We start from the raw sequence: 14,494 nt of genomic DNA, 5'->3' as shown, positions 1-14,494 counted from the left end.
AGACGCACACACACATCACACATCTTCTTCCGCTCATCCGGGGCCGGGTCGCGGGGGCAGCAGTCTAAGCAGAGATGCCCAGACTTCCCTCTCCCCAGACACTTCCTCCAGCTCTTCTGGGGGGATACCGAGGCGTTCCCAGGCCAGCCGGGAGACATAGTCTCTCCAGCGTGTCCTAGGTCTTCCCCGGGGCCTCCGCCCAGTGGGACGTGCCCGGAACACCTCCCCAGGAAGGCGTCCAGGAGGCATCCGGAACAGATGCCCGAGCCACCTCAGCTGACCCCTCTTGATGTGGAGGAGCAGCGGCTCTACTCTGAGCTCCTCCCGAGTGACCGAGCTTCTCACCCTATCTCTAAGGGATCGCCCAGCCACCCTGCGGAGAAAGCTCATTTCAGCCGCCTGTATCCGGGATCTTGTCCTTTCGGTCATGACCCAAAGCTCATGACCATAGGTGAGAGTAGGAACGTAGATTGACTGGTAAATCGAGAGCTTTGCCTTACGGCTCAGCTCCTTCTTCACCACAACAGATCGGTACATCGACCGCATTACTGCTGAAGCTGCACCGATCCGTCTGTCAATCTCCCGTTCCATCCCTCCCTCACTCGTGAACAAAACCCCAAGATACTTAAACTCCTCCACTTGAGGAAGGATCTCTCCACCAACCTGAAGTGGGCAAGCCACCCTTTTCCGGCTGAGGACCATGGCCTCGGATTTGGAGGTGCTTATTTTCATCCCAGCCGCTTCACACTCGGCTGCAAACCGTCCCAGTGCATGCTGAAGGTCCTGGTATGAAGGGGCCAACACGACAACATCATCCGCGTAGAGCAGAGATGAAATCGTGTGGTCCCCAAATCTGACACCCTCCGGCCCCTGGCTGCGCCTAGAAATTCTGTCCATAAAAATTATGAACAGAACCGGCGACAAAGGGCAGCCCGGCAGTCCAACATGCACCGGGAAGAAGTCTGACTTACTACCGGCAATGCGAACCAAGCTCCTGCTTCGGTCATACAGGGATCGGACAGCCCTTAGCAAAGGACCCCGGACCCCATATTCCCGGAGCACCCTCCACAGGCCGCCTCGGGGGACACAGTCGAATGCCTTCTCCAAATCCACAAAACACATGTGGACTGGTTGGGCAAACTCCCATGAACCCTCCAGCACCCTGTAGAGAGTATAGAGCTGGTCCAGTGTTCCACGGCCAGGACGAAAACCGCACTGTTCCTCCTGAATCCGAGGTTCCACTATCGGCCGTATTCTCCTCTCCAGTACCCTGGCATAGACTTTCCCAGGGAGGCTGAGAAGTGTGATCCCCCTATAGTTGGAACACACCCTCCGGTCCCCCTTCTTAAAAAGAGGAACCACCACCCCGGTCTGCCATCCCAGAGGCACTGTCCCCAACCGCCACGCGATGCTGCAGAGGCGTGTCAACCAAGACAGCCCCACAGCATCCAGAGACTTAAGGTATTCGGGGCGGATCTCATCCACCCCCGGTGCCTTGCCACCGAGGAGTTTCTTGACTACCTCGGTGACCTCAGCTAGGGTGATGGACGAGTCCACCTCCGAACCCTCAGCCTCTGCTTCCTCAATGGAAGACGTGACGGCGGGATTGAGGAGGTCCTCGAAGTATTCCTTCCACCGTCCGACGACATCCCCAGTCGAGGTCAACAGCCGCCCACCCCTACTGTAAACAGCATTGGTAGGGGACTGTTTCCCCTTCCTGAGGCGCCGGACAGTTTGCCAGAATTTCTTCGAGGCCAGCCGATAGTCCTTCTCCATGGCCTCACCGAACTCCTCCCAGGCCCGAGTTTTTGCCTCCACGACCACCCGGGCCGCAGTCCGCTTGGCCTGCCGGTACCTGTCAGCTGCCTCCGGAGTCCCACGAGCCAACCAGGCCCGATAGGACTCCTTCTTCAGCTTGACGGCATCCTTTACTTCCGGTGTCCACCACCGGGTTCGAGGATTGCCGCCTCGACAGGCACCGGAGACCTTACGGCCACAGCTCCGAGCAGCCGCTTCGACAATGGAGGTGAAGAACATGGTCCACTCAGACTCAATATCTCCAGCCTCCTTCGGGATCTGGTCGTAGCTCTGCCGGAGGTGAGAGTTGAAGATCTTTCTGACAGGAGATTCGGCCAAACGTTCCCAGCAAACCCTTACAGTACGCTTGGGTCTGCCGAGTCCGTCCAGCCTCCTCCCCCGCCATCGGATCCAACTCACCACCAGGTGGTGATCAGTTGACAGCTCCGCCCCTCTCTTCACCCGAGTGTCCAAGACATACGGCCGCAGGTCAGATGAAACGACCACAAAGTCGATCATCGACCTACGGCCTAGGGTGTCCTGGTGCCACGTGCACTGGTGGACACCCTTATGCTTGAACATGGTGTTCGTTATGGACAAACTGTAACTAGCACAGAAGTCCAATAACTGAACACCACTCGGGTTCAGGTCGGGGGGGCCGTTCCTCCCAATCACGCCCCTCCAGGTGTCAGGTGTCACGTGGGTAACGACAGTGGCTTGAGACGCGTCTGACCTAATTTTAGCTACGTTTGAATCTAATTCTAGCTACAATTCTTTCACCCAATTACCCTTTAAATTCTCCTTTCAACTCTCGTCACCTTAGAAACAAAATAGGAAAAGATGAGAGAAACCAATACAATATTCAATCAGAATAAAAAATGTAAAAAATGAAAATAAAATACAAAAGGACTTGAAACAATCAAGAAAAAAAAACAACAACAGCAACATGGAAAATTGAAATCACACTAAGTCCAATTTAGTCCTCAACCAACAGTGTCCGTGTATATCAGGTTGCCCAATTTCAGCTTCAGTTTGATGATTCTTCCGCAATTCAGGCTTAGTCAATACAGAAAAGAAACGTGTGCACAGCCCTACAACTCAGCTCAGGATCAGCTTGAGACTGGATTAACTGGAAACAGGCTCGTAATCTCCCATTAAAATTGATAACTCTGAGAGAAGATCGGTCAGACATGGAGCAGACGATGAATCGGAGCAAAAGAAACTTGACTGGGAACCAGATGGACTTGAGAAGGGTGACGTGTCTAAACTGATCTCGCGGTGAGATGGACCTGAGAAGGGTAACTGGTCAGAACTGATCTCGCGGTGAGATGGACCTGGCTCGGTTAAGTCCCTGGAGAGGACAGATATTTGTGGCTGTAGATCTGCTGGATCTGGGTCCACTGTGTCGTCCCCGTAACAACCAAGAGCGGAAACCTTTAGAGTTTTCCATGTTCGTTGGATGAATGAGCCTTTCTTCACCCTCCTTCTTGATTGTTTTTCTAAAAAAAAGAAAAAATGGAAAAATAAATTCAATTACGCCACGCCAACTTCGGACAAAACAAAGACGACCAAATCAAATCATGGAAAGGCAATAAAACGGCAAAAAAGTGATGGACTTATAACAGCTTGTGACTGTGTCATGGGTTACAGTAGAGAATCACAAAATCATTTTCATATTAATAAATCCCTTATGTAAACGTATATGACTACAGCCCACACACAAAAATGCCTTTTCAAATGGAAGAAAACCGGATGTGTAACTATTTTCATGCACTCATTCCTAAAAAACTAAATACATTTCAAGGTTCACATTTAATTCAGTCGGATTTTCTTTTTTTCTCTAGAGCTATTAAACTGTGTACCGCAGTCAAATAAGAGAAGTAACACACAACAGTAAACTACAATCAAAATGCTCATTTCAAATCGAAATTTGATTCAAAATCGAGAATCGCTTCGAATCGCGAAGCACCAAAAGATTCCCACCGCTAGATTATAGTGAAAAATAAAATAGATGCTGAATGTTGAACACTAATAATTTAAGGGGAACAAGAATAACATAAACCGTAGACTAGAGCAAAAGTCTACAACTATAACGAAAAGAATGACAATAGACTAATAATAGACTTACCAACAGCCGGCGCTATCATAGCCCTCCATTTCCTACGGAGAAACGCACCCACATCTTTCTTCTTCTTCTTCTTTGTTTGGCTCTCAGCAAAGTCTGAGGGAAGACATAATGAAGAAAGAATTCAATTGTGAGGTGAGACAACTGGAAAAGTGGGACATTTTTCAAGTATTTTCAGAGTATTTCCTCCTTAAAACTGCAGTGAACCAAAGACAGTCTCAAAAACACGGTGTGAAATCGCTGGTGTTTCTGACGTCACAAACCACCTTGTAACCAATCAGATCAACGTGTGATCGTCAACCAGTGGATCTCTGGGCTGAGTGAGTGAGTGGAGGCGGGGCTCATTTGCATATTCATAGAACCGAGCATACTAAATGAGGCAAGGGTGTCGAGTTACATTCAAACTATTTTAAGGCGTGACGGATTGTTTTTTCAAAGAAAAAAACATTTAAATATGGAATTATTTGGTGATCAAAGATGAGTTTAAAGGGATGAATTGATTGACCAGCGGGGGACTTTAATAATTAGGTACACAAGATGAACACAACACAACTCGGTTATAATGAAAGTACTGACAGTAATAATAATGACCATAGACTCACCCGGGACAGACGATGCATCGTCAGGATCGTCCTGAATAGAGTCCGGCGTCAGCTCGATACTAGAGAGACTGGACAATCCTGAGAAAGACATCAGCTCTAGATCTCGTGCCACTGCCGGCTCTGGGTCCAGGACAGATGTGCATGAGTGTTCGGGATCGTCCGGATCGGCATTAACCGGCAGCTGGACTCCAGATGGACACGGATGCACTGGTGTTGCCCAGTAAAACTCGGATGAATCCTGCTGGACATCCGTGGGATTGCAGGAGGGATATGTGGACACAAGTATATCGACCTCACTGCAGTCCAGCTTTACAGCCTTCCCGATTCTCCGTAAGAAAGCACAGATGCCTTGAAGAAAGGTAAAAACATTAACACAAGAAACCGTAAATACTGAGGCTTGACATCATGAAGAAAGAACAACATGGGATTACAACAGTTAAATATGTTCGTCCCAATCATCCTAGTGCCTGATTACACACACACACACACACACATGCTTTCCTTTCCTCCCTTACATTTACAATTACAGCGATATACAATAGTGAACACAAGTGACGTCCGGCCCAGGAAATCTGACATCTGCACTCTTGTCTTGCATTTAAATGTTATTATAAATGTGTGTAAGATTTTGTAGTCATATTGCACAGTTAAGCTGGGAGTCGATTGTTTAATTTGTGATAATAATTCAATAAAACATAAACAATTTGGCAACATCATTTTTGTCCAGGCTGTTATATAAAGCTGAATTAAAAACACATGCAAAAACAAGAGAACCAACCAAATATTAATAATAACTTATAATGTTGTGTACCATGTGTGACCATGATCCTCTAAAGCAGGGAATAGCACACACAAGCATGTTTCAAACTAATCATAATTATTAAACATTGGATACTCAAATTATGGCTATTCTTGAAATTTGTACCCAATCCTTATTTAAATATGTTATGATGTGTCTTGGAATAAAAACTAAATCTGATTATTGGCTTCAGTTGTATTTTGATATAATATGGTGTGGTCATATATGGTAATTAATGAAACTCCAGTGATAATATTCTCCAATGGTCATTTGATTTACCCTCAGCTCTTCTCTCAGGTATCGGTACAGTCCTCTGGTCTGGGGTGATGCCGCTCCAGTCACGGGAATGAAGCTTCTCCTCTTCCTCTGCCTAGGGGGACCATATTTTGATTACCAAAAACCAGGACACTCGGCCCAGCAAACAGATACTCAAAGTTTACTCAAAGATGCCTTATTAATTTCAATACATTGAAAGTAGGCTATTCCTCCTCTGTATAAATAGAAAATTGTTACATTAACAAGACACAAATTCAGATAGGCTTCTCAGAGGTTACTCAACGTTTTATTATGACAGGTTTCAAAAATAATGAAATAATGTCTCTTCTGTATTACAAAAGTAAATATATAAATAATAAATAACTGAAAGAAATACCTACAAATTGAACAAATATATATCTCTCACAAACTTGCCAAAAAGAACTAACAAAATATATTTATATCTTTAGTTTTCTTCCTCTTTATCCTGTTTTTATTCCTTGCCCATCTATATTTTGCTGTAGAGCTGATCTTTCCCAGCAGTTTTTTGAAAACCAGGACATTTTCATCACTTTATAAAGAGCAGCCAGGAGGGCCAGGACAGGACGTGAAAACAGGACTGTTGGCCACCCTACCTTTGCCTTTGCTCTCCGAGAGTCTTGAGAAGAAGTGGACGGACGTCCATCATCTGGGCTCTGCTGGCTGTCTCTCTGCCACTCTCTCTTCCTGTCAGCCGGACCTGTGGAGACAGAAACAAACTCACAAGACAGAGATGTTACATATCCAGGAATAAGCTCATGGCTCTGAGTCCCGGTCGGGCCTGGCATCCTCCTGCAAACAAGAGCAATACAATACAAAATACAATACAATACAATGAAATACCCCACCTCAGTAATACCCCACCCAAAATACTCAGAAATACCCCAACCCCCCCCCAAAAAAAATTAAAAAATAAAAATAAAATAAAAATAAACAATAATAAATAAAATAAAACTCCAAAACTCCCTCAAAAACAAGAAAAGAACAATCAAATTAAAGCGTCCTCAGAAATAATATTAAATAAAAATAAATAAAACGATGTAGCGTTAGCTAGGATATATTATCCGATCTCCTTCTGGAATAAAAGTCTCCTCTCTCTCTCTGAAATCCTCCGAACAGCTTCAAAATCTCAAGTTCAGCACAAGAAAATTTTCAGCAAAAGTCTCTGAAATCGCCTCGACTCTCAACCAACCAACAGCGATCAAAGTGTTGATATTTTCATTCAAAATTCATAAGACGCGTCGCCATAGCAACTCATACTCGAATCACTCATATGCTCGCACGCGCATCCGAAGCCGCGTGCGTGAGCAGAGCGCGTGAGCTTACATCAATGACAAATAAGGTTTTCAACTGATAAAAAAAAAAAAAAAAAAAAAAATTAAATTGGTTAAAACTTTACATCAAAGTAGTTATTATCTTTATGGGGATGTTTTTTTTTTTTACTTGTTACTAAAATCTAAATTTTAAACTATGTATTTTAAGTGGTTTAACTGAGAATCATGTGACCACACCAGTCAAAATGTCATAAGGCCTACAGGATAACGTTAATGCATTTTCTAAATATTATGATATTAAAACTTTTCAAATCAATAATACTTAGGCTAATGAATATGTAAAGTGATGCAGTAAACAATATTTAGAGATCAGAAAAAAAAATTTTTTGTATTTTTTTTGTATTTCTTGTTCAAGTTCTTTACACACATTTTAACACTGCAATGTGAGTTAAAATGTAAAATGTCTGAAAAAGTTTAACAGGACTTGATTTCATGTTATTATTGTTTCCTCAACTCCATTTAGTGAAATTATGCATTTCAATGGAAAAAAAAAAACAGCGTTATCCCGTCTGACTTACGGTATATGGTATATGAAAACATATGAGATATCACATGAATTGTCATTTTTACAAAACTTACACACAATAATGTTCATAAATAATGAATGTTTGTTATGTAATGTTTTTTTTTTCCAATGAAATTAATTAGGCTCCACTTTAAAGAAATACACAAGTGGTTTTCAGTGTGAACTGTTACACACAAACTCAGTGTGGTTTCTTCCCAGATTTGCCAAGTATACAAATACAGTTAAACCATTTTTTTCCATGTTTATGAATATCAAAACAGCACAACTTAGTTTAAGGTTTAATTTAGTTCTGAAAAGTACCTTGAACCATTTTACTGATCACTCAACATCAATATTCATAAATAATGTAAGGGTTAATGTAGGCGACCTTCACTGATTTCACTGAACATTATTTATTTGAACAACAAATTTACAAAAGCATGTAATTGAACAATATATTTATAAAGACAATTTTTATTATTGAAGTACATTGAATCACTAAATTTCATTAAATTAACACTAAATGTTATTTTAGACAATGTCTATAGTAAATGTAATGTAACTGTAATTGAAAATTATTATGAATTAAATCATTTGCTGATATTCAACTGAACAATATTAATGATATGTTAGTATCACAATTTGAATGGAAATTATACAAATTAAAGCTGAAAACTGTATAAGAAAAACAATATAAATCAAGAAACAATATAAAATCAATATTGCTTTATGCAGAGCAAGATTATATGCTAGTTTATTAGGTTTGTGCTTGAATTGTTAAATGACTCCTTTCAGACAGAGACCAGTTGCAATTAAATGTGTACTGCAATGACATTTTGACTAAAAAGACATACTGTAACAGAATAATAAGCCCCTTTCAATATTGCAACTCCAAAAAACATTCCCAATTTAGCAAACCATGCTCATAATTCTCCAAACTTTAAATCAAGTTTGCCTGAACTTCTGAAAAAAGTTGAATAAAGTTGGGGCCAAAACCAAAAATATTTAAGCTTTTTTGACCCGATCATGTTCGCTATCGCTAAATGTTCCGAGTCTTGGCACTGTCTCGTTACTTCCGGTTTCTGGACTGGCTGCAGTAACACGCCTCTGTCCATACGGGGGCGCTCGCAGGCGGAGTGCAGAATGAATGGAGGTCTATGGAGCAATACTACAACTCCTTCTTTAACCTCACAAAATAACTTAGTTATTAATCTGATTTGTCTTATTTTGGGTGGGATTCACTAACTATATGGTGTTTAAAGTACATTGGAAGTATTTATTAGCAATCTTAACAAATCTGTGATCTGCAGAAAAACAATCAACAAACTTTTCTCATTTGTTGCATTTTTATTTATCTTTCAAAACTCTTTCCTAGTCACACAAAAGATCTTACTTTATTTTTTCACTCAACACCCAGCATCATACTAATGGAAGTCTTATCTGTTTTCTTCTGAATGACGAAGATGATGATGATGCCAAGGGTAATCACGTTGAAACCACACTACAGTAATGTCCATGAAAGCTCAAGTCCACAAATCCAAATCTCAAATCCTCCCAGTGTCAACCTTAGTGTGGATCCAATATCCCATACAATTCAGCTTCGGGATCCAAAACAGTGCGGAAAACCACTGAAATAAGCCACAGGGCCTCTAAACTCGCTCGCATAGTTTCAGACAAGGGTCCCACCATGAGTGACAGAAAGACAAAAGCCACAGTATGTGAAGTCCTTCTACAAAATAAATAAATAACATTAGAAAAAATACATACTCATACATCAACCAGTCAAAGTCAACATAAGAAAATAAACAATGCTTACTTTCGATTGAGCATCAAACTTTCAGTTTCCCAATCAGGACCATTGATTTCTTGGATTTCTAATGCATGCTTAGCTTACTCCTCCATTACATGTACTCTCTACACCTGTTTTATACCTGAGAGTATTACTCCTTGATGCCCCCGCAAGGTGTGTAGTATAATTACTACAGCTCAAAAAAAAAAAAAAGAAAACATGTAACACTCAGTGTTGTTTATTTTATTGACTAAACTATTTACATTTATTCATTTAGCAGAGGCTTTTATCCAAGCGACTTACAAATGAGAACAAAAGAGGCAGTTAAACTAACAGTAGGACAACAATACGCAAGTGCTATAACCCCTCTCAGTTTAATTTTAGTGCAGTTTTAAAGAAGAGAAGAGAAGAGAAAGTGTTAGTACTACTGAATCTGCCGAAAAAGATACTGTACGTCTTCAGCAGTTTCTTGAAAGTGGCTACTGACTCAGAAGCTCTGGTTGAGTTAGGCAGATCATTCCACCAGCAGGGAACAGTCATGGGTAAAGGTCCAAGAAACAGATTTTGTGCCTCTTTGAGATGGTACCACAAGACGACATTCGCTAGCAGAGTGCAAGTTTCTGGATGGCACATAAGTCTGAAGTAATGAGTTTAGGTAAGAGGGAGCAATGCCAGTGGTTGTTCTGTAGGCAAACGTCAGTGCCTTAAATTTAATGCGAGCGGCAACTGGCAATCAGTGCAATTTTGAGAGGAGAGGAGTGACGACGAGTGCTCTCTTTGGCTCATTAAAGACTACTCTGGCTGCAGCATTCTGGATCAATTGTACACTGTAAAAAATATTTTCAAGATTTGTTATCACAACATATTTTCTTTTGTCAAATCAACTTTATAATAATTTATTTAGTTGAGATAACTTATTATTTTGAGTTTCTGATGGTTAAATTAACTCTGTGTGTTGTACTCACACGACTGGATGACAGCAGGTGGAAATACTCGATTCAGCAGCTCTGTTTTACTTTAACACAGGCAGGAGAGCAGATGAGGATGTCGATATTAACTCTGTGTGTTGTACTCACACGACTGGATGACAGCAGGGGGAAATACTCGATTCAGCAGCTCTGTTTCACTTCAACACAGGCAGGAGGACAGATGAGGATGTCAGTATTAACTCTGTGTGTTGTACTCACACGACTGGATGACAGCAGGGGGAAATACTCGATTCAGCAGCTCTGTTTCACTTCAACACAGGCAGGAGGACAGATGAGGATGTCAGTCAGGGCCTGAAATTAACACCCGACCACCTGCCAAATGCGGGTGAATTTTTCTATTGGCGGGTAACACTGTCAATCTACCTGCCACATTGGCAGGTAGCCAATGAGAATTGAGTGATTCATAAGGATTTTTACATTTCAACTAAGTCTGCCATTGCGTTTGACTTTAGCTAAAATGTGGCGGCACATTACTGGGGTAAAGAGGCCAGCTGAAACAAACAACCAACAAAAAGATGAATACAAAGTGGACAATTGGCGGCAATGGCAAGGTTCGTGAGTGGCTGATTTATGACAGCGACTTTTTCGTAACGTTCATGCGATCAGAAGAAGACGAGGCCCTTTTCTGACTATGTTTGGATGTGCGAGTATTAAACTGTTGGTGAGATGGGATGAGATAATGTAACGCTGATGTAGCCGACAGTACAATGAGAGTTGCACAGATGTGTGTTGGGAGTTGGGAACCAGTGAGAAAATACCCGGTACCCGGTAACTTTACCAGTAATAACAATATTAATTTAGTTAATAGTTAACGGTTCCTGAACGCTGTAACTAAAAGCTGTCAGGATCTGTCTACGTGACTAAATCAGCAATCAACACAGCCGCGTGTGATTTGTTTACATACGAGCTGCGGTAGGTCTATCTGTTGAGTATATACTATATAGCCTATACTATATATGTTGAGTGAGTGTCAAAATCAATGAATAAAAAGATTTTAAAAAAATGTATGTTCTTAGAGTTATTATTATTACTTGAGAGAACTTAAATGTGTATTCTTGTGAAAGTGAAAGAACAATATTGTGAAATTCATGGGGTTTTTTCACCTTTCTATAAAGGTGAAGGAAAAAACCCCCCAGAAATTTCACAATATTGTTCTTTTTACCAGCCATTTTTGAGGCAAAATATGAGGCAAAAAAAAAAGGTGGCTGGTAAAAAGTCTCAGTGGCAGGTGAATTTTTAAATCCACCTGCCACAGTGGCCGGTGGGCGAAAAAGTTAATTTCAGGCCCTGATGTCAGTATTAACTCTGTGTGTTGTACTCACACGACTGGATGACAGCAGGGGGAAATACTCGATTCAGCAGCTCTGTTTTACTTCAACACAGGCAGGAGAGCAGATGAGGATGTCAATATTAACTCTGTGTGTTGTACTCACACGACAGGATGACAGCAGGGGGAAATACTCGATTCAGCAGCTCTGTTTTACTTCAACACAGGCAGGAGAGCAGATGAGGATGTCAATATTAATCTCCTTCATTGTATTAACTCACTTTTTCCAGTTCAATCAACTTAAAATTTTAAGGCAACCAGGTTACTTACATTTTTAAGTTAAACCATCAATATTTTTTTCACAGTGTAGAGGTTTGACAGAGCAAGCTGGAAGACCAGCCAGGAGAGCATTACAATAGTCCAGTCTGGATAAAAACAAGTGCTTGGACAAGGAGTTGTGTAGCATGCTCTGTAAGGAAGGGCCTGATCCTCCTAATGTTGTGCAAGGCAAATCTGCAGGACCGGGCAGTTCTAGCAATGTGGTCTGTGAATTTCAACTGATCATCAATTATTACAACCTCAAGGTCCTCAGGTCCGTATCGGCAGCTGGGTCCCGGCCTTTCTCGTCCCACGGAGGAGGAGATCGGCTTGGAGGATCTGCAGGACAGCCATTGAATGCAGGGTGGAAGCTGCTTGCCAGTTACAATACACACCGTACACTTCAGAAAGCCTACTTCCACTGAAACGGAGTTTAAAACTACCTGGCTAGTAAATCTTTCTTCTGTCACATGTTTACTTCTGCTTCTGTTCTGTCATATGAAGCAGGCTTGCTTGTATTTGTTTTAGTTCTAGAGTGCCGAAGTTACGACGTCACTCTGTAGGCCAAAACGCGGAAGTGAGTTAGCATTTTAGCACTACGGTTCCCTCGCTCTAAAGCCTATGGGATTTTTGAATGGGTTTTTGCTAAATCGCCTGAAATAAGGCGATTTAGCCTTAATAACTTGTAAAGATTATCTTGATAGACAAAACGTGTAAGGGTCACACTCACAACTGTTTGTTAAACACAGATCTTATTTTTTTGCGATTTTCCAAAAGTCTATGGGGGAAAATGCATAGCTTTTCGACAGAGGGAACCCATGCGCCGCTAGCTTCCGAGTTGTCCTACAAAGTGACGTCATCACTTCGGCACTCTACTGATTGTAGATTTATCAACTTTGAACTGGTACCAATTCAGTGCATTTTCTTTTTTTCATTTCACAAGTTGTAGTGAAATTGCTGTCTCAAATCCTCCTTACGAACTTAGACGATAACTATATAATGCCAGTGTGCCCATTCAACCTGATCAGTTAATACAGAAGCCTACACTATAGAGTACACACACACACACACACACACACACACACACACACACACACACTAATACAACCACAGTTGACCACAGTGCTGTAGGGACAGAGCAAAATAATCATAAAATCACATTCAGATTCTATATCATTACAACAGCCACACAGATAAAACAAAACCCCATGTGAACTCCCAGTAGGAAAACGGTTTGTCGCATTCTTCATCCCGTAATTCTAGAATTAGATCTCTTTTAAAAGGAGCTTGTAACAACTCCATATGTGGCGTCATATTGGATGAACTTTATTGACCATATTGACTTTGCCAGTATGGACTTTGAGTTTGAAAGACATTTCACTAAAATTTTTACACAAATTTAACCCTGCTAATGTAGCACTCCTGAAAGGGAGCAGCTTATCAGTAAACAGTCAGACGAGATGCTTCATTAACAGAGTTTTTACTTAGAATCAATCTTGGCAATAAATGAATAATTATTACACAACAATGCATGAGCTCTATTATTTCTATAATGTTATACACAAGTGCATGAGTATGTACTTCTCCTTTAAATCAACGCATCCCAAGTTCACTGTGAATAAATGAGTGCACTTAAAGTAGTGCGCATCCTAAAACAGCGACACTGTCTATATTCAGGCACGTGCAGAGGGGGGGGCGTTGGGTGCTCGAGCACCTGCCCTTTTGCCCCTTGGTGCCCAAAGTGCCCTTTTGTCAAGACAAAATTTCCTCTCCTTTTTTTTGTATTTAAATGCACTTTTGTGGATGCCTGCCCCATCTAACTAGTAGTAAAATTAATGAATAATAATTTAGCTGTAAATAAAATGACCCACATGATGACCTTTCACCTGATTCCTCACGCTGCACGCGCATTTTTTAATTTCGCGCGGCTACGCGCAATCGCGCATTCCCAGAGGATATCTTCAACTCTTGCGGCTGCTGGTAAGTGGTGTTCTATTCTCAGCGAAGTGATTTTGATGTTTGTTTACTTATTATAATTATTTTACTAGAACGACGTGAAGAGAGCATGCAGAGAGATGTTGTTTGTATTGCTGTGTGTAACGTTAGGCTGTAGAAGTAACGTTAGCTTGCTGTTTGAGGGAGAAAAGTTTCATGGGCGTGGAGTGGTGTTATTTGACTAAAAACTATTATTTGTACTTTAAACTATTATTATTATTACAGTATTTATTTAAAAAATTATTTTCACATAAAAATTATTATCACAACTCTGGTAAGTTATCACATAGGCTTACCAGTTAGTATCTTATGTTTTGTGTGCAGAAGCCTGTGTGAACATCTGCCCTGTTACGTTACTATTCTATTATTGTATTATTATACTATAGCAGCCTGGGCAGAATCTGTAGCTTTAGCAGGTCAGTGAACTAGTGAGCCAGTTCCAAACACTGTCAGCAATCTTTACATCTTGTCATGGTCACATAAAAATGGTTTAATCAGCTAATAACCTATATTTCTGTTTATTTTAATGTCTACAGTCTTAGATCAACTCCAGCAGTATCAGCAGCAGCAGTAACAACATCAACAGCAAAGGCAGCAAACTCACTTAAGGACTTAAGTAAGAATTAACCATAACAGGCATCACATTAATGTTAAAAATCTTGTAAAAGTATTAATTGATG

General features: G+C 41.3%; 1 protein-coding gene across 1 annotated transcript; it reads right to left on the bottom strand.

Annotated features, from left to right (window-relative positions):
- Window positions 1–2,922: 2,922 nt before the first annotated feature.
- On the bottom strand, window positions 2,923–6,463 carry LOC120481081 (uncharacterized). The gene is made up of 5 exons (XM_089119201.1): window positions 6,214–6,463; window positions 5,603–5,693; window positions 4,525–4,872; window positions 3,926–4,018; window positions 2,923–3,296 (listed from the first exon to the last, which is right to left on the bottom strand). Exons 1-5 carry the CDS (start codon window positions 6,403–6,405, stop codon window positions 2,923–2,925), a joined length of 1,098 nt encoding a protein of 365 aa, XP_088975327.1. The 5' UTR covers window positions 6,406–6,463.
- Window positions 6,464–14,494: the final 8,031 nt, after the last annotated feature.

This window comes from Pimephales promelas, chromosome 14 (genome assembly GCF_988280905.1).
Source record: "Pimephales promelas chromosome 14, fPimPro1.hap1.1, whole genome shotgun sequence".
NCBI classification, from domain to species: Eukaryota; Metazoa; Chordata; class Actinopteri; order Cypriniformes; family Leuciscidae; genus Pimephales; species Pimephales promelas.
This window is presented reverse-complemented; position numbering and strand designations above follow the sequence as displayed.